The sequence below is a fragment of the Podarcis muralis genome, chromosome 3 (genome assembly GCF_964188315.1).
Source record: "Podarcis muralis chromosome 3, rPodMur119.hap1.1, whole genome shotgun sequence".
Taxonomy (NCBI): domain Eukaryota; kingdom Metazoa; phylum Chordata; class Lepidosauria; order Squamata; family Lacertidae; genus Podarcis; species Podarcis muralis.
In genome coordinates, this window is record NC_135657.1 from 108,321,632 (window position 1) to 108,347,449 (window position 25,818).

Consider the following 25,818-nt stretch of genomic DNA (forward strand, 5'->3'; position numbering starts at 1 on the left):
TTTAAACTCCTATCTTTAAATTTCAGGTGATGTGTTGCAGTTGCTATAACAACCTTGCATTTTTGTTTCCTGCATAGATTTTGGATCATGTGGCCTGCTTTGTTTAGGCGCCTTTGGGAGTTTGTCAGTAGCTGAAGCAACTCTCTTACGATTCAGGCAACTTGCAGGGATTGCCTCTTATATTCTTGCTATTACCGGTTTAGTCATTTGCAGACCATTTGTTTTTTGATGGGCTTGGGAGAGGGCTTCCCTCAGCCAGCTGCCGAAGCAGAAGGATCATGAATCAAGTCTCCATTAAGATTGTGGCATTTGATCTATGCAAACGTGTGTGTTGATTAAAATACCATGCAAAACTAACGCCTGGCATGGTCATCAAGCAATCATATTTTATCCAGAGAAGACTAATGGTCCATCTAGCTCAATAGGGCCTACCTTGACTGGCAGTGGATTTTCAGGATCCAGGTTTTGTTATTTACTGAGTATCCCAGGATAGACTGAAATTCCTGATCAATGGCCTTCTCGTTTCAGCCCCCAGAAAAGTGTAACGGCACTGTCCCAACCATGTCCAATTGCCTAGTGAAAACCACCTGTATAGTTAACTGTGTGTTAAGGTTGCTGCCACTGTGTCACAGCTTGGGTTAGTGATCTCAAGACTGTGACATCCAGTCTCAGGGCCAGGTTGTTGTGGGTAGTTTTCAACTACATCCTATTCAGAGCAGACTCATTAAAATCAACGAAACTGAAGCTAGCCATGCCCATTGCTTTCAAAGATTCTACTGAGAGTGTGACGTAGAAACAGGACTGGAGGAGAGGCAGCTTTGCTCTCATGTGGCAAGCTCTGGTTTGTAGTGAAAGGGGAAGTGATTCAAAGGAGTATGCGTACACACATACACATATCTTACCTATATAATAAAATTATAAGACTGTCATCACACTGCAATTTTTGCAGCTGCCAACAGAGGGCCATGAGAACAGGGAGGCAGCAAGCAAGCAGTGTAAGTGAGCTGTTTCAAGGAGAGTGGGTGGAAGGTGCTCCAAAGACCTCTCTGAAGCACTCCCCTCCTCCATTAAACTTCACTGGGGCAGTGTTTTAAGGAGAGGGAGCTTCAGAGAGTGGTTCGGCAAAGGGACTGGTAGGTGGGCAGGCTTGGCAAGCAAATCAAGCAGGGGTGGCAGTCCCTGGTACATGCATACATACATGTATCCCAATTAGTTCACATCCACACCAGCAGTCATATCATTCCTATCGTTGCAATGTGCTTTGTTAACCTTAACACCCGCTGAAATCAATAGTGTTCCCACTGTATGAAGACACTGAACATTTTATGCAAAGCATTATAGCTATTTTGAGAATCCTCAGAACCCTTTGCTTTGTCAATCAAATCCTTTGTGAGCTGGAGTGGTGGGAAATCTTATTATCAAAAAAAGGTTCCCCCTTCTATACCAAATCCTAACAGCAGGCCCTTAATCTAGAATAACTCCAAATGACTAAATTACCCTTCTCTGGTGTTATATGAATGTTAAGCCAATTGTTATAATATTTGAAATTGGGAAAGATGTCATTAGTGGCTTAGGAAATTAGGCCAACTGGCAAACAAGCTACATAAAGTGTATTGACTTCCCTGATATACTGGGTATACTTTTCTCTTCATGGTGTAGGCAGGAAGAATCGAGGTCTTTCCTACCTTGAAAGAAAAGGTTAATATTAGTGCCTTGTACATTAATACTGGTAGCACACTCTTGGCACTGTTGTCTAAACCAGTGTTCCCCAAACTCCGGGCTGCGGACCGGTGCCGGTCCGTGGATCAATCAGCACCGGGCCACCCGAGGAACTTCAAATCATTTCACTGTGGCAGGCGGCCGAGGCGCAGAGCATTGCACCCTCCCAAACCCGCCCATTGTGTGACAATAGTGAATGAAAATTCGCTATTGTTACACTGATGCTCCTCCTGGCCAATCAGGGAGCGGGTCCTCCCGCTTCCTGATTGGCCGAAAGGCAAACCTCACGCCATTGGCCGAGGAGGAGGCGCCACGGGAGGACTGAGGACTCGAGGTCGGAGACGCGGGGACTGAAGAGAAGCTGCCGTGAGGTAAGTGCACAGAGGGGGGCACTCAGCACTATCAAACGGAAAGAGGAGCAGCAGTGGTTTTATTAGAATGCCCTCTCATTCACCCAGGCCTATTGCACAAGTGGGCCACAGAAAAATTATCAAACATTTACCGGTCCGCGGCGATAAAAAGGTGGGGAGCACTGGTCTAAACCACTGAGCCTCTTGGGCTTGCCAATCGGAAGGTCGGTAGTTTGAATCCCCATGACAGAGTGAGCTCCTGTTGCTGTGTCCCAAATCCTGACTACGTAGCAGTTCAAAAGCACACCAGTGCAAGTAGATAAATAGGCACTGCTGCACTGCAGCGGCTCATATACTTGTGGCCAAGGGATGGAAAGATCATGAGGCTCCAAAAATAACAGATTGGCAAATCAAATTACAGGAATTGGTGGAGATGGCTCAACTGATTAGTAAACTCAGAGGAAACTCAAAGCAAAAATTTGCGGAAAAACGGGATGGTTATAGAAGATATGTTCAAAAATACAATAATAGTTTTGACGCTGTGCTAGCATTCGAGTGATAAAGGAACTAAAAGGAAGTGGACAACAATTAAGGATTTATAATGTTTTCAGAATGTATTGGAAAAATTATATAGAAAGGTTTATTGTTTTGTGTACATTCAAATGTAAGATAAAATATATGCAAAGGGACTTGACAGGTAGTCAAAGTTGAAGAAAAGATTTTGGAAGATAAAAGGGGGAAAATATTTACTTTCATTATTATCATTTTGTGTGTGGGTGTGTGGGTGTCTGCACATATGTGTGTTTTTGTATGCAAAGTTTGGGAGGAAATAAGATGGTAAATAACAATATTTAATAACTAAATATTGATGTATGTGATTTTTATTTCTTAATTATATTTAGTGGTAGTATGGCTGTATTGTTTTTTGTAACATAAGACCATTCAATAATTATTATTTTTTTAAAAAATAAATACTGCTGCAGCAGGAAGGTAAACAACGTTTCCGTGCGTTCTGGTTTCCGTCATGGTGTTTCATTGCGCCAGAAGCAGTTTAGTGATGCTGGCCACATGACCCGGAAAGCTGTCTGTGGACAAACACTGTCTTCCTTGGCCTGAAGCGAGATGAGCGCCATACCCCGTGGTCGCCTTTGACTGGGCTTAACCGTGAAGGGGTCCTTTACCTTTTTTAATAGTAGTAGTAGTGGTGGTGGTGGTAGTAGTAATAATAATAATAGACAGCCTTTGGCCATGTTATTAGGGTTTTTTTTTTTTTAAGAACAAAAAGACCATTGAGGCATAAGTTTGCATGGACTAGAACCTACATTGTCAGATACAAGAAGTCACCTTTCTTTTTCTGCTGTCACAGACACCATGCAAAACATTTGCTCACAATATATACACTCCACAACCCCCCTTTTATCCATGTACACAACTGCCAACAACAGATGCCATTTCATCATTCCCGAGAAGTGGATGCTAGTTCAAGAAGGCCGATTGCCACCACAATGATTGCCGCAAGTCTCTTTGTTGTCTTTACCGCGACAGACCGAGAAGCATCGCTTTCCTTTTTTAAAAAAAGAAACACTATAGGTATGTCCACAAGATGGCGCCTGAGACACGGACATTTTAAAAACGTAGATCAGTTTCTTTGGGTTATGGTTACAGATAGGTAGCCGTGTTGGTCTGCCATAGTCAAAACAAAAAAAAATTCCTTCCAGTAGCACCTTAAAGACCAACTAAGTTAGTTCTTGGTATGAGCTTTCGTGTGCATGCACACTTCTTCAGATACACAGAAACAGAAGTTGCCAGATCCTTCTATATAGTGAGAAGGTGGGGAGGGGTATTACTCAGAAGGGTGGTGGGAATGGGTGATTGGCAGATAGCTGTGATGAGCCTGTTGACGACTCTTAATGACTGCAATAGGTCTTACAGGAAAAAGCAAGGGGTGAGAAGGTGAAAAATGAGATAAGAATCCAATGTCTTTGTTCAGACCAGGTCTCTCCATGGTTTTAAGTTTGGTAATAAGTCTATAGACTGGAAAGAGAAGCTGCTGAATTGCAACTTATTACCAAGCTTAAAACCATGGAGAGACCTGGTCTGAACAAAGACATTGGATTCTTATCTCATTATACATGACAAAGCCATTTTTCACCTTCTCACCCGCTTGTCCACTCTGTCAAGGGGGCTCGGGCCATAGCAATGAGCTCCTGGTTGCATTTGGAGTGAGGGCAGATTCCCTGCTCCGCGTAACCCCCAGGTCTATTCCCCCATTCTGACTTTCGCATTGTGCGGAATGTCAGTCTGTCCCCCATGGTGGGGGCAGATAGTCGCAACCAATGCCTACGCAACCACTCACAAATTTGTATTTTAATAAAGTTGTGGCCAAAATTATGCCAAAAACCTTAAACAAAAATTCTGTGTGATGTGTGAGTTATTGGGGTGGACCTGGGGACCTCAACACGCAAATGTTCTTCTTGTTCTCTTATTCTATAAGTTCGATGTGCAAGCTGCGCATATTCCATCAGTTTAAGTTGCCATTCTTCTTTAGTTGGGGCTTCGCTTGTTTTCCATTTGGGGGGCTAACAAAACACAGGCAGTTGCAGCCAGTTCTCTTGCCCCTCCTTACAGCAGCAGAGAGAGAAAGTCCTTCTCTGTGTCATTTATCAAAGAGACATGAATATGTAATCATAATTCTGGGCGCTCCTCTGGTTCGCCAGAAGCAGCTTAGTCATGCTGGCCACATGACCCGGAAGCTGGATGCTGGCTCCCTCGGCCAATAAAGCGAGATGAGTGCCGCAACCCCAGAGTCGGCCACGACTGGACCTAATGGTCAGGGGTCCCCTTTACCTTTATTTAGGATAAAAACACAGTTTCTAGCATTTATAGAACCTGAGATATGAAGCAAAATGTTCATGTGCCATTCTTCTCTCGCGCTTTGGAGAGAAACAACTTACATCTGTCAGGAACGACACCTGCACTGCGTTTTAAACAAAGATGTGCTTTCCAAAGCCCACATTCCCAGCATGTTTGAACTCCTGTCTCAGTGACATCTATGCTTGCTTGGTCATGTCTGCAGAATGGAAGGTGCCAGGATCCCCAAAGATGTGCTATACAAGAAGCAGGCTTCAGGCACCAGGCTAACTGGTTAACAGAGACAGAAAGGTTGGCAACATCAACCCAAGGAGGTCTGCCTGGCTCCTTCATTATATACCTTTAGGTGCCAGGCAAAAACATTTCTCTTTAACCAGGCCTTTGGTTGTCTGAAATTCAATGCCCTTTTAAAATAGGGATGCAGGTGGTACTGTGGTCTAAAAGTCTTGTGCTTGTCAGTTGGAAGGTCAGCAATTCGAATCCCCATAACAGGGTGAGCTCCCGTTTCTCTGTCCCAGCTTCTGCCAACCTAGCAGTTAAAAAGCACACCAGTGCAAGTAGATAAATAGGTACAGTTGTGGTGGGAAGATAAACAGCGTTTCCAGGCCCTCTGACTTCTGTCCCGTTGCGCCAGAAGCAGTTTAGTCATGCTGGACACAAGCTGTCTGTGGACAAACGCCGGCTGCCTTAGCCTGAAAGTGAGATGAGTGCTGCAACCCCATAGTTGCCTTTGACAGGACGTAAACGTCTAGGGTTCCTTTACCTTTTACCTACCTTTTAAAATGATGGGGGTTTTTTTTGGAGGGGGCATTAATGGGTGGTTCTTGTTTTTATTTTGATTAAGTGTTTTGTGTTTTTATTTTGTATTTTTATCCTGAGGCCTGCGGGTATCGGGCGGTATGCAAATTTAATAAATAATAATAACCCTGCAGTGTGGGAATCCCTTGCAGATGGCCGCAGAGCCTGGAGACGGTCAGGTTCTGCATCCACAGCAGCGACCAGAGGAGGAATGACAGCTGGGAGAAGCCCGGAAAACAGTTAACGCCATGGTACACTTGCATCCTGCCCACCTAGCAGTTCGAAAGCACGTCAAAGTGCAAGTAGATGAATAGGCACTGCTCCGGTGGGAAGGTAAATGGCGTTTCTGTGTGCTGCTCTGGTTTGCCAGAAGCGGCTTAGTCATGCTGGCCACATGACCTGGAAGCTGTCTGTGGACAAACGCTGGCTCCCTTGGCCTGTAAAGTGAGATGGACCTAACAGTCAGGGGTACCTTTACCTTTAGCTTACACTTGCATCAGCACAACCAGACGCCTTCATCTGCCCCAGCTGCAACAAAACATTTCTCTCCCCTGTTGGTCTTTTCAGCCACAGCAGGTGCTGTAACTCTGTACTGATTTGATTTCATCCCAGAAGGTGTACTTTCCTATGGTCTCCCAAGACAGACAGATGCTAACCCACCTGCTTGCTCCACACTTTCTGTGTTTACTCAAATCATGCAGTTGCCCATAAAACTACCTTGACCCCCTCACTCCCAAAATATTGCCAAATTTGACACAAATACAATGCATGTTCAAAGATGAAGCACCAGTGACTATACTGATGGTGGCAATTTATTATGTCCAGCATGTGAGGTCCATGCCACTGAATACCACTTTCTGAGAAACTTAAGTGGGGAAGAGTGAGGTCTTGCTTCTGGGCATCTTGTAGGCATCTGATTGGCCATTATGAGAATGGGTCTATCGTTGGTACTTCACTCCCACCAAACTGGCAAAAATGTATAGGACAAGTAGTAAAACTTGTTGGAAATGCAAGGAAAAGGACGGAGACTTCTATCATATGTGGTGGTCATGCAATAAAATAAAAGAGTTTTGGGAATTGGTTTATAATGAGTTTAAAAAGATGTTTAAGTATAGTTTTCCCAAAAAGCTGGAAGAATTTTTGCTAGGCTTGGTGGGAGAAGATATTAAGAAGATAGACCAAAGACTGTATCTGTATGCAACAACAGCAGCTAGAGTTTTGATAGCCCAAAAGTGGAAGTTACAGGAGATGCCAACGATAAGAGAATGGCAGATAAAGCTGGTTGAATATGCTGAAATGGCTAAATTGACACACAGAATTCGCAATCAGGAGGAGACAAAGTACCAAAAAGAATGGAGTAAATTTATGATTTATATAAGTGAGAACTGTACAAATATGAAAATGTTGGCAGGATTGAAGTAAATCTCATGTCATGGCGTAATTTTTAATTAAAGAAACTGTGAATTATAGATTGGAAAACTGGTGGAAGGGAAGGACGGAAGTCAATGGCTCTATGGAGCATAAAGCAGGATATATGTAATAAGACGTGATGTTTTTGTTGGTTGGTGTTTTGAAACTTCAATAAAAATCATTTTTTTAAAAAAGAGAGAGAATGGGACACTGAATCAAATGGACCTTTCAGTCTGACCCAGCAGGACTCTGGTGAAAGGTTGGTCTGTCACTGAATCTTGATGTTCTCCAAAGTGCTAAAAATAAAATCCAAGGCTTTTCTTCATCATCTGAAATGATCCACTGAGGTTTGAAACCGAATTCTTTCCAGGATTGCAAAGCGATCTTTGACAGGCATCCAAAAAGCATGGCTGCTAAATAATGAATAGCACAAAAAGCGGCTAAGTGCTGACATGACAAAATGCCTCCCTTCTCGTAGTCTCCTTCTTTCTCCTTGAAACATCTAGATACCACCTCGTCATACACTCGAGGCAGCTCACGACAATAATTAAAATTGCAACACAGCTACAAAACTATATGGACACATTTAAGTAACTTAAGCATGCAAAACCGTCCAACCTCAGCCATATCCATGCAGGTAAAATTGTTGGCGTCTCTTCGCACAAATCAGATTTAGAAAATGCATTACAGGCTCTTAATGAAATCAGGGCATTGTCTTTCCATCCACATCTAATTCATAAAGCTTTGTCATTGGGCTTAGGCTGTGATTTATTGCAGCGTATAGGGTTTTTCCTTATTTCTGAAAACAGGAGTCGACATATCCTTTCCCTGACCCTCATATTTTTAAACCTACCAAATAATTAAGGTTTCTTTTGAATATCTGAAGAGGTGAAGAGGTTTCCAAGGTGTTGTTCATCCACGTGAAATCCATTACAAGTCTAATTTTTGTCCAATTCAGATTGACTCTCGAATTATTGTCACATTAAGTCTAGAGGTATGTGCAAACAAGGTTAGAAAAGAAGCTGTAATCAACTGTATACTGCAGAAACAACATTAATATTCACTTACAATGATGTTCATGTTGCCCAGGAATTGTGTGCTATGTAAAAAGCAACTCAGCTAAATATGGTAGCACATAAATGGTCCATTTATGTTGTAAATCTAGTCTCTGTTTCTCCCTTTGGAATTGGAATTACGGAGGGATGAACCTTGTCAATTTCAGTTTCTCTCTGTCTGCCATTTTGCTGATAGAAAATTCAGTTGTTCACCAGTTTGCATTTCCTTAAAAAAATGTCCTCGTGTAAATTCGTCAGCACATTTCTCTCAGGAGACACCATTTTGTGTGGCATTCAAACTAATATCGGCATTTTGGCAAGCAAATCCCCCTGTATGCATTTGATATTTTATTTTCACAGCTGCATTTTTATGTACACCTTTCCCCAACATACACATCTTCATATACAAATTATTTCACTGTGGGACAGCATCACAACATTTGGAGAAGTGTGAATTTCGACCAAGGTTAAATGGACGCAATTCAAATCATCTTCGGACTAGACCTGGAGTGGAGGAGAGAGGAATTTGGCAAGACGAAGGACTGCTAATTACATCTGGCAGGAGTTTATATATGTGACTTTGTTTTTTAACTGTGGACTGAGGAAAATAATCCTCAGAATTTTAATGGCAGACATAAATGGCGGAGCAGGCATCTTGTCGGGAAGTTATTTATAGCCCAGCAACTCCTTGAACAACTGAAGGAATGTTTTCAAAGGAGTGGAATGTGAATGGACAAAGGACGGGGGCAATAAATTATCTCTACACTTCAGGTTTGGGAACAGAGTGCTGGAAGGACTACACGCGTGAAATGGATATCTATATGTTTGCAAAACAACAAAGGTGCTGATTGCAAGGGAACAAGAAAGGTCAGCTTTGAAAATGGATTAAAATTAACAGACGGATGAGAAGGTGATTAAAGAAGAAGAATGAAGTGGCAACATCAGGAAGCAACGGACATATGATTGTAACAGGAGCGGGAAACTATGTTTTTTTAAAAAAAGTTGTATTAAATCTTAATAATTTGGATCAATTTGTTATAATTTGGAAAACTAATAAAATGAATATATATAAATATAAAAGAATTTCAAAGGAGAACTGCATTTTGTTTTGGGAATTGTAGGTGAACATGCAAATTGCGGCAATTTTCTCGTCATCCCTATTTGCAATGGATGGTTTCCACACATTCAAATTCTGCATCTGCACATCACAAGCTGAGCAAGCTCCACCAGTCTCTCTGTGTTACAGGCCTAGTCAGCTTCACCCGTCACTCTTGAGATTTTGAGAGGGTTGTAAGAATCTGGGGACTTCTGTTCTTCAGGCGTGAGAACACAGTGGTCACTGGAGTCCAAAGGAGGCCAATGATGACAGCTGCAAAAAAATTATAATAGTATTCAAAATGGATGGTTCAAAGGCGGTGCCCAGACCAAGCACTCTTTGTCATCTTCCCTTCAATTCTTTTCACTCAGTCCCAGAGCAAATCTTGTCGTTTCCCCCCACACAAATGTACACAGTCGCCTCAGGCAACCTCTCTTCCTCAGACATGGGCATGCAATTTTCACTGGAAGCCAAATGAGGGCAATAAAGAAAGCTGCAAAAGAGAGAGAAAAAAGAAAACATACATCTGCTCTAAGGTAATGCCCTGGTTAGCGTTGTGTGTCATCTCAGTCATTTCCCTCACTGTCCCGGACAGCAAATAATGTCATATTCCCCATACATCTCAACACCTGGCCCAATTTTGGGCGGCTGGGAGTAGGGAATGGTGGGAAGGAAAACTGGCAAAAGGCTTCATAAGACAGCTAGGTTTACTGTCAGACAAACCAAGCCTGAGTCAATAAATGGCTACAAGATTTTGGCCATATATGCCCCATACATTTGAAGCACTATGAATGCTTTTTTTCTGGGGGTACGCAGGGGTATGCATACCCCTAAACATTTTGTGAATCTAAGTTTGGCCTCATTGAGGGGCAGTATTTCAGTAAAGGTAAAGGGACCCCTGACCATAAGGCCCAGTTGTGACCGACTCTGGGGTTGCGGCGCTCATCTCGTTTTATTGGCCAAGGGAGCCAGTGTACAGCTTCCTATGGCCAGCATGACAAAGCCGCTTCTGGTGAACCAGAGCAGTGCACGGAAACGCCGTTTACCTTCCCGCACTTTGACATGCTTTTGAATTGCTAGGTTGGCAGGAGCAGGGACCGAGCAACAGGAGCTCACCCCGTCACGGGGATTCGAACAGCCGACCTTCTGATCGGCAAGTCCTAGGCTCTGTGGTTTAACCCACAGCGCATATGAGTAGGAAATTGAGAGTAGCCCTAAACATTTTTTTAAAAAAAGAAAAAAAGCACTGACTATGATAACACTTTAAACAGCCATGGCTTCCCCCAGGAAATTATGAGAGCTGAGGTTTGTTAAGGGTGCTGAGAGTTATTAGGAAGAACAAATTCCCCTCACAGAGCTACAGTTCACATCATAGGAGCCAATTCCTATCAGCCGAAGGGTCTTTGGCTACCCCAAGAAAATACTTGAGGGGGCCAGCCCCCCTCCAAACTCAATGGGCATTGCTATTCAGATGGTGTGTGCGCACCATGTCATGTGATCGATTATGCAGGGTGGGGCTTACCTGCCCCCACCCCAATATTTATATTCAAATTGGCACCCCTGGTTCCCAGAGTTCCCCATGAAGAGCAATTGATCGTTAAACCACTCTGAAAATTGTAACTCCCAAGGGAGCAAAAAAGACTACAGTGGTACTTCGGGTTACATACGCTTCAGGTTACATACGCTTCAGGTTACAGACTCCACTAACCCAGAAATAGTGCTTCAGGTTAAGAACTTTGCTTCAGGATGAGAACAGAAATCGTGCTCCGGCGGCGCGGTGGCAGTGGGAGGCCCCATTAGCTAAAGTGGTGCTCAGGTTAAGAACAGTTTCAGGTTAAGAACAGAGCTCCGGAACAAATTAAGTACTTAACCCAAGGTACCACTGTATTTATGTATGCCACTACGGCTGCACGATTGCTACTAGCCCAGAGATGGAAAAAATATAAAGTCCTGACCAGAGAAGAACGGCAGATCAAGTTGATGGACTATGCCGAAATGGCACAAATGACTGGAAGACTCAGAAATCAGAAAGACCAAAATTTTAATAAGGAATCAGGAAAATTTATCATCTTTCTTAAAAACCAGTCTAAGCAGCTAAAATTGTTAGTGGGGTTGGAATAACACTTGTAGTTTAATGGTGAATTTTGGACCTAATGGAGATGTAAAAGATTTGGATTATTATGAAAGATGCAGGAGAAAAGGACTAACAATAGGACCCACAAAGAGGAGGAGGAGATTCTTTGGAATCTTGTTTTTATGTTGGATATGTGATTGTAAAATTTTAATTTGAAAAAAACCAAATAAATAAATTAGAGAGAGAGAGAGAGAGAGAGAGAGAGAGAGAGAGAGAGAGAGAGAGAGAGGGAGAGAATTGTAACTCCACGGGGGAAATGGGAGTCTCCTAACAACTCTCCGTATCCTCGGAAGTGACTTGGAAGCACAACTTTTTTCCAACTGAAACTTGATGGTTCTGGCACCTCTCAGGTAGTTGCCATTGCCGTTCTAGGAGAACAAGGGAGGTGTTCATGGTGAGTTCCGGCACCTCTTTTTCTACAAAAATTAGGACTGCTTGGAAGTGAGTACCATTTGCTCTGGTGTTTTGGGAGTGAGGCATACAAAGGATTGAGTTGCAACCATTTGGAGGAGCAAAATGTCTACTCAAATGAGCCCCTGTATATCCTGCCACGTTTTGTAAGGCTGAACCTTAATTCTCCTCTTACCAGGTGTCAAAATACCATTCTTCTGCTTATATTGATTTTGTGTCTCTGCCTCCTCTTCCTGGAACGCGACAGCCGGATTCTTCAGCACTCCAGGCATTCCTGCCAAATTTAAAATATTATGTTATGATATAGTTTAAAAGTTTGCATAATCAATAACTCATTCCCTTCTGGGTACAGACTTCAAACTGTTCCTCTGCTGGTGGTGGGACTTTAAATGGTAATATGTAGGTACTTCATTTACTATAAAAGATGCTACCGTAAGTCAGCCTGGTACATTTGGGAACCTTGTGCTTATTTTACTGAGTTTGGGGGCAAGTCCAAGTCCTGATGGAATCGCTCCCAGATTTCATGCTTAACTTTAAAAATACAATTTTTATTAAATTTTCTGTTTTACAATTTAAAGTACTCATTTTTACATTAGTGACTTTCCATAGTTCATTTTACATATCCCTGCATATTTTACACAAACTATACCATACAGTTTTCCATTATTACATCCATCAAAACTTTATTTACACTGTTCAATTTATCTGAATGCTGACATTGTTTTCAGCTATACACAGTTATTTCCCATATATTCAAGAAACGTTTTCCAATCTTCTCTAAACGTATGTTCTTCTTGCTCTCTTATTCTATATGTTAAGTCTGCAAGCTGTGTATATTCTGTCAACTTAAGTTGCCATTCTTCTTTGGTTGGGACCTCAGATTTCATTCTTAACTTTAAATATGATGGTTCTTATTTGCCCCGTGAAGAAGGAACAGTGGCTGCATAGAATTGGCTGTGTTTGTTTCCCTTTATTTATTGTGTTTGCTGTTTGAACGGTTCTTCATTATCCTCCTGTTTAACTTAATCCATCTGGTTACTTCCTCAGAGGCCTGACTTGCAGCTCATATTTACCCACTTTTACACTACAGTAAGTCTCATTGTGCTTGTTGGTCCTTACTCCCAGGTGAGCATTCATGGGGTTGTAGGTATAAGAGTTCATTTATCAACCTGGTGTATGGCAAACAGTACAAAATGTTTTCGGTGGTTTGGTAAACAGTTTAAACACCTCTGCTGTAGAAATTGTCTTGAGCCTTTCAAGTGGCGGTGGAAAAAATAAGCTTAGGAAGTAAGCTCCGGGATCAGTGCTTTTGGTTCATGTACCTGAAACTAAAATCTTCCTCTGGTGAGACATTTTATATCAGCATTCACCAACCTGGTGCCCTCCAGATGTTTTGAACACAGCTCCCACTAGCCCCAGCCAAGCATAAAGGTAAAGATGAAGGATCCCTAGACAGAAGTCCAGTCAAAGGTGACTATGGGGTTGCGGTGCTCATCTCGCTTTCAGGCTGAGGTAGACGGCATTTGTTCACAGGCAGCTTTCCGGGTCATGTGGTCAGCATGACAAAACTGCTTCTGGCACAACGGAACACCGTGACAGAAACCAGAGTGCATGGAAACACTGTTTACCTTCCCACCACAGTGGTACCTATTTATCTACTTGCACTGGTGTGATTTCGAACTGCTAGGTTGGCAGAAGCTGGGACAGAGCAATGAGAGCTCACTCTGTTGTGGGGATTTGAACTGCCGACCTTCTGACTGGCAAGCTCAAGAGGCTCAGTGGTTTGGACCACAGCGCCACCTGCATCCCATAAACACCCGGTATGGTATAAGCCCCATTCAGGGTTAACAAGAGTTAGCTTAAAAACATTTTTTTAAAAAATAGTCTACTAGATCACAGAATCATAGAATTGTAGAGTCCTGCAGGAACAAGTTTCACTATATGTGTTCTGAGTCTCCCAACATTCAGATTCATGGGATGTCCACACATTCTAGCGATGAAGGATAGGAACGCGTATCTTCCCACATGCACTGGGTCTAGTTCAGACCTTTATAGTTCCCAGGTTCAGCATGAAGGAGGAGTCAATGTGTGCTGAAAATGCCAGATCCCCAAACAGACAGGAGCTGACTGTTGTGAAAGAAAGGCATTCCTGTTTACTGTCTGGGGCAGAGGATCTTAAGGATGGTCTGGCAGCACACAATGTGAGAACCTTGCTGAAGCTGAGCTGGTTTGGGTCTGGTTGGTACATGGATGGGAGACTGGCCTGGCACGCCCCCTTGAGTTCTTTCTTAGAAGAAATACCTGCATAACTTCAGAATAAAACAGTTTTCAGGGTCTCCTGTGAACTTCTAAAGTTCACACTAGCAAACCTTTTCTGAAATGAAGTGCTTAAAAACCCCTTCACCTCCTATTCTGCGACATAGGAATGCAGTGTCAAGATGGCTGCCTTCAATTATAAATAAATGCTTCTGTTTCAACAGGGCAGGGTATGGGAAAATGTGGTTCTCTAGATCAGTGTTTCCCAACCGGTGTTCCGCGGCACACTAGTGTGCCGCGAGACGTTCCCTGGTGTGCCGTGGGAGGGAGGCGGGCGAGTCGGGTGGCGAGAGGCGGGGCGGCGGCGGCGAGGATCCGCGTCGAGCCGGGGGTGGCTCCGCGGTGGTGGTGCCGAGGTTTCTCTCTCCATTCTCCCCTCACACACACACACACAGGAAATAACACAGGATCAGCTGACAGGACCCGGCCAATGGGGCGGCGGCGGGGCAGCGCGCGCAAAAGGGAGGAGCGCGAGACAGCGGACGAGGAGGAGGCCGGCATGTCCGGGCAGCAGCAGCAACAACAGCAGCAGCAACTCCCGGCGACGGCTCCTCAAGCCCCGGGCAACCCTACTCCCTCACCGGCCTCGGCCGCCCTCCTGCTCCACCCGCCGCCGCCTCCCCCGCCGCCGCCGGCCACCTCGGCCCCGCCGCCGCCCCCTCCTCCGCCCGCTATCGCCGCCACCACCACAACAGCCGCCGCCGCCTCAGCTGGGCCCATGCCTGCCGGGAGCAGTGGCGGCAGCAGCAGCAGCAGCGCCCCGGTGCCCTTCCCTCCCGGCGTGACGCTGCGCGCTGACGTCACGGGGCTGTAATGGTGGTGTGCCTCAAGATTTTTTTCATCAAACAAGTGTGCCTTTGCCCAAAAAAGGTTGGGAAACACTGCTCTAGATGTTGCTGAGCTGTAATCATCTCTGCTCGCCAACCACACTTGCTGGGCCTGAAAAGCGCTTGGAGACTGACAAGATAGGAGAGCCACATGTTCCCCATCTCTGCTATAGAAGTTTGGATTTCTAAAAAGTTGCTGGGAGGGCCTGTGCTTTTGAGGAGGCAACAATACTAGTGCAGCAACTTCACATCTTCTTAGATTGAGCACTGCAATTAATAACCGGTTCTAGGGCAGAGGTTTATAATTAAAAGCCGGGTTGGAGCATCAGGCTGCAATTAAAAAATCCACACTATCTGAGCAGCGTTTGTAATTGTCTTAAGTGTACGGAGACAAAGCAGTCACATCTTGGTTGCTATGCACCCCCCCCCCCAGCTTCTGTTAGGTTGACGTGTTAGGTGTGAGAAAAGCTGCATCCCAGATTTTAGATACAGAGAATAGCTCTCCCACACCTGTTGGAAGGGATGCTTTTGCAACTTGGTCTGTTTCACATCTAGCTTCCAGGCAGGATGGCAACCGATACTTTATTTCAAAAAAATAAAGATGATAATCAGGCATCCACACAATATGACCAGTCCAACGAAGTTGATGTTGAAGAATCATTGCTTCAACACTGGTGATCTTTGCTTCTTCCAGTACACTGATATTAGTTCGCCTGTCTTCCCAAGTGATGTGTAAAATTTTTCGGAGACACTGTTGGAATCTTTCGAGGAGTTGGAGATAGGTTGTTTGTGGCACCATTGACTGTGGGGTAAATATTAAAGTGATGCCTTGATAGGGTTGTCCGAGTCAGCAGAGGACAGGATTCTTGTGCCTGTTGTCATTTGGTGTTGCTGTGGCAAGAGAAGATGCATTGACCCAACTATGAAAATGGCAGGAATCATGTCCCATCTTGGATCAGTTCTGGAATCCCTACATGTTGTTGTTGTTTAGTCATTTAGTTGTGTCCGACTCTCCGTGACCCCATGGACCAGAGCACACCAGGCACTCCTGTCTTCCACTGCCTCCCGCAGTTTGGTCAAACTCATGATGGTAGCTTCAAGAACACCATCCAACCATCTCGTCCTCTGTCGTCCCCTTCTCCTTTTGCCCTCCATCTTTCCCAACATCAGGGTCTTTTCCAGGGAGTCTTCTCTTCTCACGAGGTGGCCAAAGTATTGGAGTCTCAGCTTCAGGATTTGTCCTTCCAGTGAGCACTCAGGGCTGATTTCCTTCAGAATGGATGGGTTTGATCTTCTTGCAGCCCATGGGACTCTCAAGAGTCTCCTCCAGCACCATAATTCAAAAGCATCAATTCCTCGGCGATCAGCCTTCTTTATGGTCCAGCTCTCACTTCCATACATCACTACTGGGAAAACCATAGCTTTAACTATATGGACCTTTGTTGGCAAGGTGATGTCTCTGCTTTTTAAGATGCTGTCTAGGTTTTCCATTGCTTTTCTCCCAAAAAGCAGGTGTGTTTTAATTTTGTGACTGCTGTCACCATCTGCAGAGATCATGGAGCCCAAGAAAGTAAAATCTCTCACTGCCTCCATTTCTTCCCCTTCTATTTGCCAGGAGGTGATGGGCCCAGTGGCCATGATCTATGTAGGATTCCCTACATAGAAGATAGCAAAAGGTTGAAGACCAGTCCTGGCTTAGTGCACCAGTATCCCTCCTTGATCCAGCTTCATTCTCTCACCAGGAGACTGCTGAATGCCAGTTTCTAAAGGAAGGCTCACATAGCTCAGTGGCAGATTGTGCTTCTAACACAGAAAGTCTCCATGGCATCTTCAGTTTTGTAAAAGAAAGAAAGAAAAAAGAACAGACTCCCACTGCCATTCATTGGGCTAATGGACCAATGACATGGCTTGGGATAATATGCAAACAGAAAGCAGAGGGTCTAATTGCACAAAACTGGCAGCTAAAAAGTCAATAAGCCCTGCAAACAATAAATGAGGTAATCATGGTCCTGTAGTAAGATAATAGTACATGAATGCTGAGTACACATCCTACGTACCAGAGGACTGTAGTTTGTTAAAGGTGCTGGGAATTATAGATCTGTGAAAGGCAAACTGCAGTTTCCATGATCCTTTTATTTTGGGTAAGCTTTTAATGCATCGTGTGGATGCAGCCAGTGACATAAGTGAAACAGACTATTTCACATGTGTGGTGAGTCTATTTCACTTACGTCACTGGCTGCATCCACATGATGTATTAAAGACCTCCCCAAAATAAAAGAATCATGGAAACTGCACTTTACCTTCCACAGAACTGCACTTTACCTTTCACAGATCTATAATAGACTTGGGATGTAGCCCAAAAAATACTTAATAGATCAAAAATGCTAATTTCCTTGTGAAGCTGAGAAGTTGTATAGAGGAGCTGTTAATGTATTGTGGAGTTGTCGACAAAATCTCCAGATTGTATCTCGTTTCATTGCTTCATTGAAACCAGCTCCTGGCTGGCAGGTGAAAATAACCCTCTGGCCCCTGAAGTGTTCATTTAAAAATATATATAGATATATATCTTGATGTAAATCATCCAATGTAATTTAACAGCAGAACTACCCCAAATTAGATTTATTGTTCCATGCAAGTGTTGGTGCAGGAACCAGTTCCTAAATACATCAAAATTAGAAAGTGGTAAAGGGCCCATTGACTCTGTGGCTTTTCTGACTTGGAATAAGGCATTATATGCTAGAAGGCAAGGTAAAAAGGTAAAGGATCCCTGGGTGGTTAAGTCCAGTCAAAGGCAACTATGGGGTTGTGATGCTCATCTCGCTTTCAGGCTGAGGGAGCCAGTGCTTGTTCACAGACAGCTTTCTGGGTCATGTGGCCAGCATGACTAAACCACTTCTGGTGCAACGGAACACCGTGACAGAAACCAGAGCACACGGAAACGCCATTTACCTTCCCAGTGGTACCTATTTATCTACTTGCACTGGTGTGCTTTTGAACTGCTAGGTTGGCAGGAGCTGGGACAGAGCGACGGGCACTCACCCCGTAATGGGGATTCGAACCACTGGCCTTTTGATCAGCAAGCCCAAGAGGCTCATTGGTTAGGCCACAGCGCCACCCGCGCTATAAAAGTACCTATGTTAGTCAGTTACTGCAAACATTAAGAGATTTGTCACACCTTAAAGACTAACACGACGTTAGTGTGTGACAGTTTTATGTGTGGCTACTTCCAAAATCTTTCTTTCATCAAAACTTTTCAACGAGTTGCTGGCAGAAATCAGGATTTTATTACCTGACGTCGAATATATTCAGTCAGTCTTTTGCAAGCAAACTCTAGTCCCCTGACCCCGAATGTCAAAAAACCAAATGATCAGAGAGTATCAGTCAGAACACTTTCTCTCTACCCGCCCTGTAAATTAAGGCTTTGATTTGCTATGCAACTGGGTCAATGCATAGGAAATACATTTTCATGCCTCCGGTGGAAGCATCATGGTGAAAATGCTCAAACAGAAAAGAGCAAAGGAGTGGGGGGAGTGGGGGGAGGAGGAGGTGGATTACAGAAAAGAGCTCATCTCTCAGACATGCTAAAGAGGCATTCAAAAGTTGAATGTTGAAAAGACAACCGGACACAGAGTTGGTGCGAAAAGACGGTCTGTGCTATTGAACTTGGTCTGATTTGCATCAGGAAATCTGGCCTGAAATTATAGGTGGGTGGTGAACCCTTGTTTCACCAGCTGTATCCTGACAATTATTTCCAAACAGTACAGGTGGACAGCCTGTGGCCCTCGGAGTACTTTCAACAGCTCTCTGCAAGTGTTCAGACCTTTAGCAAGAGAAATCTAACCCTCTCCTAACAGCAGCAGTGAACAGGATGCAAGGTGGCAGCAGGGATTCTGCTTGAGGTCGCAGCAAACTGTAGACGCTTCTGTTGCAAACAGCACCGGCCACATTCCTGGGGGCGAGATTTTGACACACTCCCGGGAAACTTGCAAAACTAGTTTGAACAGAGGTCACGGCCAACAAGGACAAAGAAAGTGTATCGCATTACAATACTGCCTGCAACTCTCTGCAAAAGCTACAGTCTCCAACCATTTGAAGAGGAAAACGAACATCTTGGAAGATACAACAACTCTTCTAAAACATTTTTTTTCCCGTTCAAACAAGCTCTCCTGGTCAGAAATATGCAGTATGGGGTGAACTGTAGCTCACGGGCAGATCATCTTCTTGGCACGCATAAGGTTCTAGGTTCAATTACTGGCTTCTCCCGAAGAAGAAGAAGAAGAAGAAGAAGAAGAAGAAGAAGAAGAAGAAGAAGAAGAAGATAGCTGGCCCATTTGGGTGAAGGGGGCACTGTCCTCAGCCAGCTTCCACCTGCCTCTTTGTGAACAACCAGTCCTATGGTGGCCCAGCCTGTCAGCTTCCTCCTCCTTAGTCTCAGTGTTAGCCCTTGTAGAATTCAGCAGGAGGCAGGCAGAGCCAACAAATTCTAATTTTGTCCCCATTAGCTATAGCGCCACCTACTGTCGGGCTCCCAGAATGGGCACCAGACACCACAGAGGTGCCTGAGAGTCTCTTGCTGCCTGAGATGTGGAGAGCTTCCGCTTTTCAGTTATACTAACCTTCTGCAAGCTGGTGCCCTTCAGATGCTTTGGATGCAGCACGGGCAATGTTCAGGGATGGTGGGAGTTATAATCTAAAACATCTGCAAGGCACCAGGCTGGAGGAGGGTTGGGGCAGACAGTATTAGGCTAGATGAACAAATACCGCGTTTACTCAGGTCCAATGCGCCATCAAATCTAATGTGCACCTCAGTTTTCAGAACCTTGAAACCCCAAAGTATTTGCCAGCAAATGTAAATGTGCCAATGAATCTAACACATACCTTAATTTTTGCAATGTAATTTGGCCAAAAAGGTGAGCATTGGATTCAAGTAAATACAGTATGAAGCAGCCCCCTTTGGTCCTACGACTGGCCGATACAAATTGCTTGATCACTGCAATTCATAAAATTGCATTTCCAGGTTTCCCCTCCCTTCCCTGTAACCAGTAATGTTGCTTCCCTGCTCTGAAAAAGAGCTTTTGGAAAGATTAAAAACAAGCTTCTCGCAAGTTTTGATTCTGCAGTCCAGAAGCACGATACGAGGTGAAAATCAGTCGGAATAAAAATTCTCAGTTTTCTGAAAACCTGGAACGATCCCTTGCCATCACCACCACTAAAATCACTGCTCTGTTCATACCCAAACAATGCTAAATTTAGTGAGGATCTGTATGGTGAAACACCACGTTTTGAAATGCAAAAATTAATCCTATTATAAATATCTAGTTTAATCTTCTCAGCTCCCCTGGAAATTGTTTGGGTATTTATGCTTTTCCTCATCTTACATAAGTAAGAAAAACTATTTTCGTGTGATGCGCTGATCTAGGAAGTGAGCACGCTGTGTGCCGTTTGTGATTCTGATCTCATTTCCTCAAACTCACTGAACATTTGTGTCAAAGTCAGCAAATGGTCCGTGACCCTGTCTTACATTTCCTGATCCTCAGCAGGTCTTGACCCAGTTCCTACTGTAATCCATCAGAGAACACTCCTGGAAACCATTCCGTTCTAATCTCTTTTTTTATAAAAAAATATTAGAACTCATTCAGAAAATCCAAGCCTTTTAATTCCCCACAACCAGGAGCCAAGGCGAGATTGAGATGACAATGGGACCAGGATTCAGGAATGTTGACATGAACAGGAGGACAAGAAGTCATGCGGCAAATACATGGTCTAAATAGATTTCTGTTCTCTTCTCCGGCTGACAAATAGGGACTCAAAGCAGTTGAAGATTAAAGGTGGATACATACAACCAGTTTTTCAAAGGGTCTAAAAACTCAGCTTTGTGTTTGCAATGATGATCTAAATTGGTCTGATGAATCCCAGAGCTGCCATGGGTTTCTCAACTGCTCAAACGTTTGTGCCAATGTTATCAGATGCCACCTACATTGTCCTGTCTAGATCACAGCATTTCACAAGCACATAAAAGCCACTGTCTTAATGTTTCCCCAGCTCACACACATTGGGCATCATGTGCTGATCACGGCACCAGGAAGGAAGCCTGCAAATGAACCCAAATCACCAAATTGTAGCCCAGTTTGGGGTGGGCTTTAAATAAACCTGGCAACCGGCATTGGAGCAAGTTGCTTCCGTGTTATTTCGTTTGTCTATCATATCTAATCTAATCTAATAAAAAAATAATAATAATAATAATAATAATAATAATAATAATAATAATAATAATTTATTATTTATACCCCGCCAATCTGGCTGGGTTTCCCCAGCCACTCTGGGCGGCTTCCAAGAAAACACTAAAATACAATAACCTATTAAACATTAAAAGCGTCCCTAAACAGAGCTGCCTTCAGATGTCTTCTAAAAGCTTGGTAGTTATTTTTCTCTTTGACATCTGGTGGGAGGGCGTTCCATAGGACGCATGCCACTACTGAAAAGCCCCTCTGCCTAGTTCCCTGTACCTTGGCTTCTCGCAGCAAGGGAACCGCCAGAAGGCCCTCGGCACTGGACCTCAGTGTCCGGGCAGAACGATGGAGGTGGTGACACTCCTTCAGGTATACTGGACCGAGGCCGTTTAGGGCTTTAAAGGTCAGCACCAACAATATCATATCATATCATCATATCATAAATCATATCATATCATCATATCATATCGAATCCCACCTTTCAGGGTGCAAATTCCTTCAAAGAGGCTTACAAATAACTTTAAAATGCATTCATAAAATCATGCTAGGCAGTATCCCAATCTAACATGTCATCTGGATCCTTCCCATATGACAGCTGGTGGCAGGTGGCCCTGTGAGCAGGTGGAAGGACAATCCAGTTGGAAGATAGGAGCACCTGATGTCATCCTCCTGTACCAACCTCTTTGTCAAGGCTTCAGGGGATTCTATCTCTCTCCCTGGGGTTGCCAAGAAGCAGAAAACCCAGAAGAGTTCTTACCAAGTACAGTTGTACCTTGGTAGTCAAACACCTTGGTACTCATACATTTTGGCTCCCAAGCGGTCAAAACCCGGAAGTGAGTATTCCGTTTTTTAAACTTTTGTTTTTGGAAGCCGAACGTCCAATGGGGCTTCTGCAGCTTCCAACTGGCTGCAGGAGCTTCCTGCAGCCAATCAGAAGCCACACCTTGGTTTCTGAATGTTTTGGAAGTCGAATGGACTTCTGGAAGAGATTCTGTTTGACTTCCAAGGTACAATTGTAGTTTCTTCAATATTCATAGAAAGAGACGAAGGAATGCGGTCTCTCTTAGATAATGGCATTGCTCCAAGTAAAGTCCCACCCCCTCAGTCCCTCCTATTCTACGTCACTCCTGTGCTGGCTGATCTGTGCTTTCTGCCTCTGAGCTTTCTGTTCTACTACTCTCAAGGCACGCCTGGTTCGGGGGGGGGGGGTCAGGAATGCTTTCAAGAGACACTGAGTCTGTTACCTGTCTCTCCCCTGGTGCTTCTTGTTCCTGCTGCTCCCTCAATATTTCCCAGCTTCTCTTCTCTGCAGCCTCTGAACTATGACCTTCTGCAAACCACTGTTCTAAATCTATACTGTCCTCCTCTTTTGGGGAATGTGCAGGAAGAGGGGGGCAGTCCCAACCATTCCTCCTCAGTCCAGCCCCTGACACTCTTTTCCCTGGGATCCTTCCCACAGGGCAGTTAATGGCAGGTAGCCCTGCCACTCCAACTGGGGCAGCTTCTGGGGTCTTCTTTGCATGCAATCCCCCCATCTTTAGTTATTTATTTGTTCAATTTGAAAACCATGCTTCACTACTTAATGTCCTCGGGTGGTACACAATAATGCAATTAAAGAGCAATAGATTCATTATTTTTTTAATTAAAATTTCCGAAGCCTCAATCATTACTTTAAAGTAATAGTTAGACATCATGACATCACTCCTGCGGAAGGCAAACATTGATACATCTAGACTCAAACTCATCAGTCTCTCTCTCTCTCAAGGGCTTGAGTGATGCCTTCTTTGGTTTATGTTTCTCCTGGAATACTTCTCTCAGGGCAGGTGGTGCTAAATGGCCCTATGATGAGGTCAGGACAGTCCAAAATGGAGCACCTTTTTCTACAGGGCAGTTAATGGAAGATGGCCTGGAGGGAGGAGGGGACAGTCCACCTGGAGCAGGCTTGAGGTCTTCTTTGCCTGTCTCCTCCTCTTTCTTTGGACTCCTTCCCATACAGAGTTGGTGGTACAGTCTAATATAAACTTGCAAGCTGAGGGTGGGCTACATCTCCTAGCCTGAAAACTAGTTCAGCTCTGCTTATAGAGAGGTTTCAGGATCTGGTTCCTGGTAGATTGAGAAGGCAAGGCTCAACGGCATCAGTTTGTGGTGCTTTGGCACAGGAGATTCTGCGGTAAGACAGAGAAGACATTCAGACCAACTTGTAGAAACGTATCTTTGAATTTCACTCCATGAATATCCCACCTTTCTCCCATCACGGAACTCTGGTGATTCTGTTAGGGAGCTCAAAGGGTTTCATTACGGAACTCAAGGGATTCCACTATGGAACTAGATTTGGGTTCTCAAGTGGCCTCCCCTACAATCGAGGGACTGACCAAACCCAGACCGGCTTAGCTTCGGCCAAGTGGTGACACCATGTACTTTCATGCAGAGCTTGGGATCACAATACTTCAAAGACTGCCTCTTTCCATCTTCTGAGGCCCTTCTTCATGTGCCTCCTCAAGAGGTCCAGAGGGTGGCAACACCTCCTCTGCAGTGGCTCCCCATCTGTGGAATGCTCTCCCCAGGAAAGTTCTCCTGGTGCCTTCATTGTACACTTTTAGGCGCCAGGCAAAAACGTTCCTTTTTAACCAGGCCTTTGGTTAATCTGATGCATATCCTATGCCCTTTTAAAATATAGGGTTTTTTTTGGGGGGGGGACTATTGGGTTGTTGGGGACGCAGGTGGCGCTGTGGGTTAAACCACAGAGCCTAGGACTTGCCGATCAGAAGGTCGGCGGTTTGAATCCCCCGCGACAGGGTGAGCTCCCATTGCTCGGTCCCTGCTCCTGCCAACCTAGCAGTTCGAAAGCACATCAAAGTGCAAGGAGATAAATAGGTACCGCTCTGGTGGGAAGGTAAACAGCGTTTCCATGCGCTGCTCTGGTTCGCCAGAAGTGGCTTAGTCATGCTGGCCACATGACCCGGAAGCTGTACGCCGGCTCCCTCGGCCAATAAAGCGAGATGAGCGCCGCAACCCCAGAGTCGGCCATGACTGGACTTAATGGTCAGGGATCCCTTTACCTTTATTGGGTTGTTGTTTTTATTTTTATTATGTATTTTGTGGTTTTATATATTGATTTTATTCTGTGAACTGTCCTGAGACCCCGAGTATAGGGAGGTATATAAATTCAAATAATAATAATAATAATAATAATAATAATAATAATAATGCACCTTGCCTTGGGTTACATCTTTTCACATGTAATATAATATGGCATGGGATACAGCTTTCATGCACAATAGCATTCTCTGTCTCAATCTGCACACCAACCAGGACATAATGATAGATTATGTATGGAACAGAAAGAAGACCCAAGGCAGAGAGAAGAATAAGAGAGGATTCTGGAGAGCTAGGCCCAATCAAGCTGTTGTCTTCAACCAGAAGCAGTCCTATAAAATCAATGGGATTGAGTAGGCCCTGAGATTATAAACAACCCAAGCTACTTTAGGAAATACCTTCCCGAGAGAGCGGGCTCTCAGTGAGGGTCTGCATCACTGCTTGGTTCTTTTCCTTACCCGCTGTGAGTCGTGTCACCCTGGTGTTTGAGGAGCTTTCCTTCTTCAGCATAGATACCCTTTCTCCCTCTGAGGAGCGGTGCACCTCCAGCAACCCAGAACTTGCTCGGTCTAATTTCTTCACAAGCATCCCTCCGATGGTGTTCTGAGAAACCAGGCTCAGGATTGCTCTCCATTTCAGGCTGATTTTCCTCTTTGCTTTCCTCTTTGCTCTCTTCAGCAGCCCAAAGGAGAAGTGGAAGATCACCAAGCTGGAGAGGCTCGCAAGGAAAAGGCAGCCAAGCACATAAAGGACAAAGGAAAGGGCGGAAGCCAGTGTTAAGTCTGCAGCCATGAGGAACAGCTGGTGGGAGCCGGTCGCCATCGTCCCGAAAGGACTTTCCTCTTTTATATACACCTCTGCTGCTTTGCTCAGAAGTTTGCAGAGAAACCTTCTGGGAGGTGCACTGTATGCAATTAGGTCATTATAAAGCTAGCTGGCCTCTTGAAACATGCAAAAGCAAGTCACAGCCCTGCTGGGAGGGTGAATCATCCTTCTAGCTATAGCTGCAAAAAAGCATTTCAAAACCACACTTGCTGCAGAGAGTGCCAGAAGGGTTTGCCGTTTCTGACATTGCTACACTGCGATCTGTATTTATGACTTGCTTGGCTGAAGTCCAGGAATTGTTTCCACAAGGGAAACAATGATCTGTCTTTATTACTGGGAAAGTTTTTCTTTCTTTCTTTCTTTCTTTCTTTCTTTCTTTCTTTCTTTCTTTCTTTCTTTCTTTCTTTCTTTCTTTCCTTCCTTCTCTCTCTCTCTCTCTCTCTCTCTCTCTCTCTCCCTCTTTCTTTCTTTCTTTCTTTCTTTCTTTCTTCTTTACAAATGCCTTTCTCCAAAACAGGTCACATTCTGATTTGGAAAAATGCACTTCATTAAAAAGGACACTGCCCTGATACTTTACAAGAAGGCAATATATACTGTTATAAATAAATCTAAATAAATAAATAGACCTGAACTGTGTGTTTTGACACGTGTATGTGTGTGTGTGTGTGTGTGTGTGTGTG

General features: G+C 44.3%; 1 protein-coding gene across 2 annotated transcripts; it reads right to left on the reverse strand.

The window, feature by feature from the left end:
- Positions 1–7,079: 7,079 nt before the first annotated feature.
- Positions 7,080–25,519, reverse strand: LOC114593662 (uncharacterized). 2 transcript variants are annotated; one of them, XM_028722222.2, is made up of 3 exons: positions 24,772–25,490; positions 12,020–12,118; positions 7,080–9,572 (listed from the first exon to the last, which is right to left on the reverse strand). In XM_028722222.2, exons 1-3 carry the CDS (start codon positions 25,133–25,135, stop codon positions 9,469–9,471), a joined length of 567 nt encoding a protein of 188 aa, XP_028578055.2. In that variant the 5' UTR covers positions 25,136–25,490; the 3' UTR covers positions 7,080–9,468. The 2 variants fall into 2 exon arrangements, with proteins under 2 accessions (XP_028578055.2, XP_028578054.2); XM_028722221.2 differs by lacking the exon at positions 7,080–9,572 and adding an exon at positions 9,582–9,792 and having other exon boundaries at positions 24,772–25,519.
- Between the last annotated feature and the right edge of the window lie 299 nt (positions 25,520–25,818).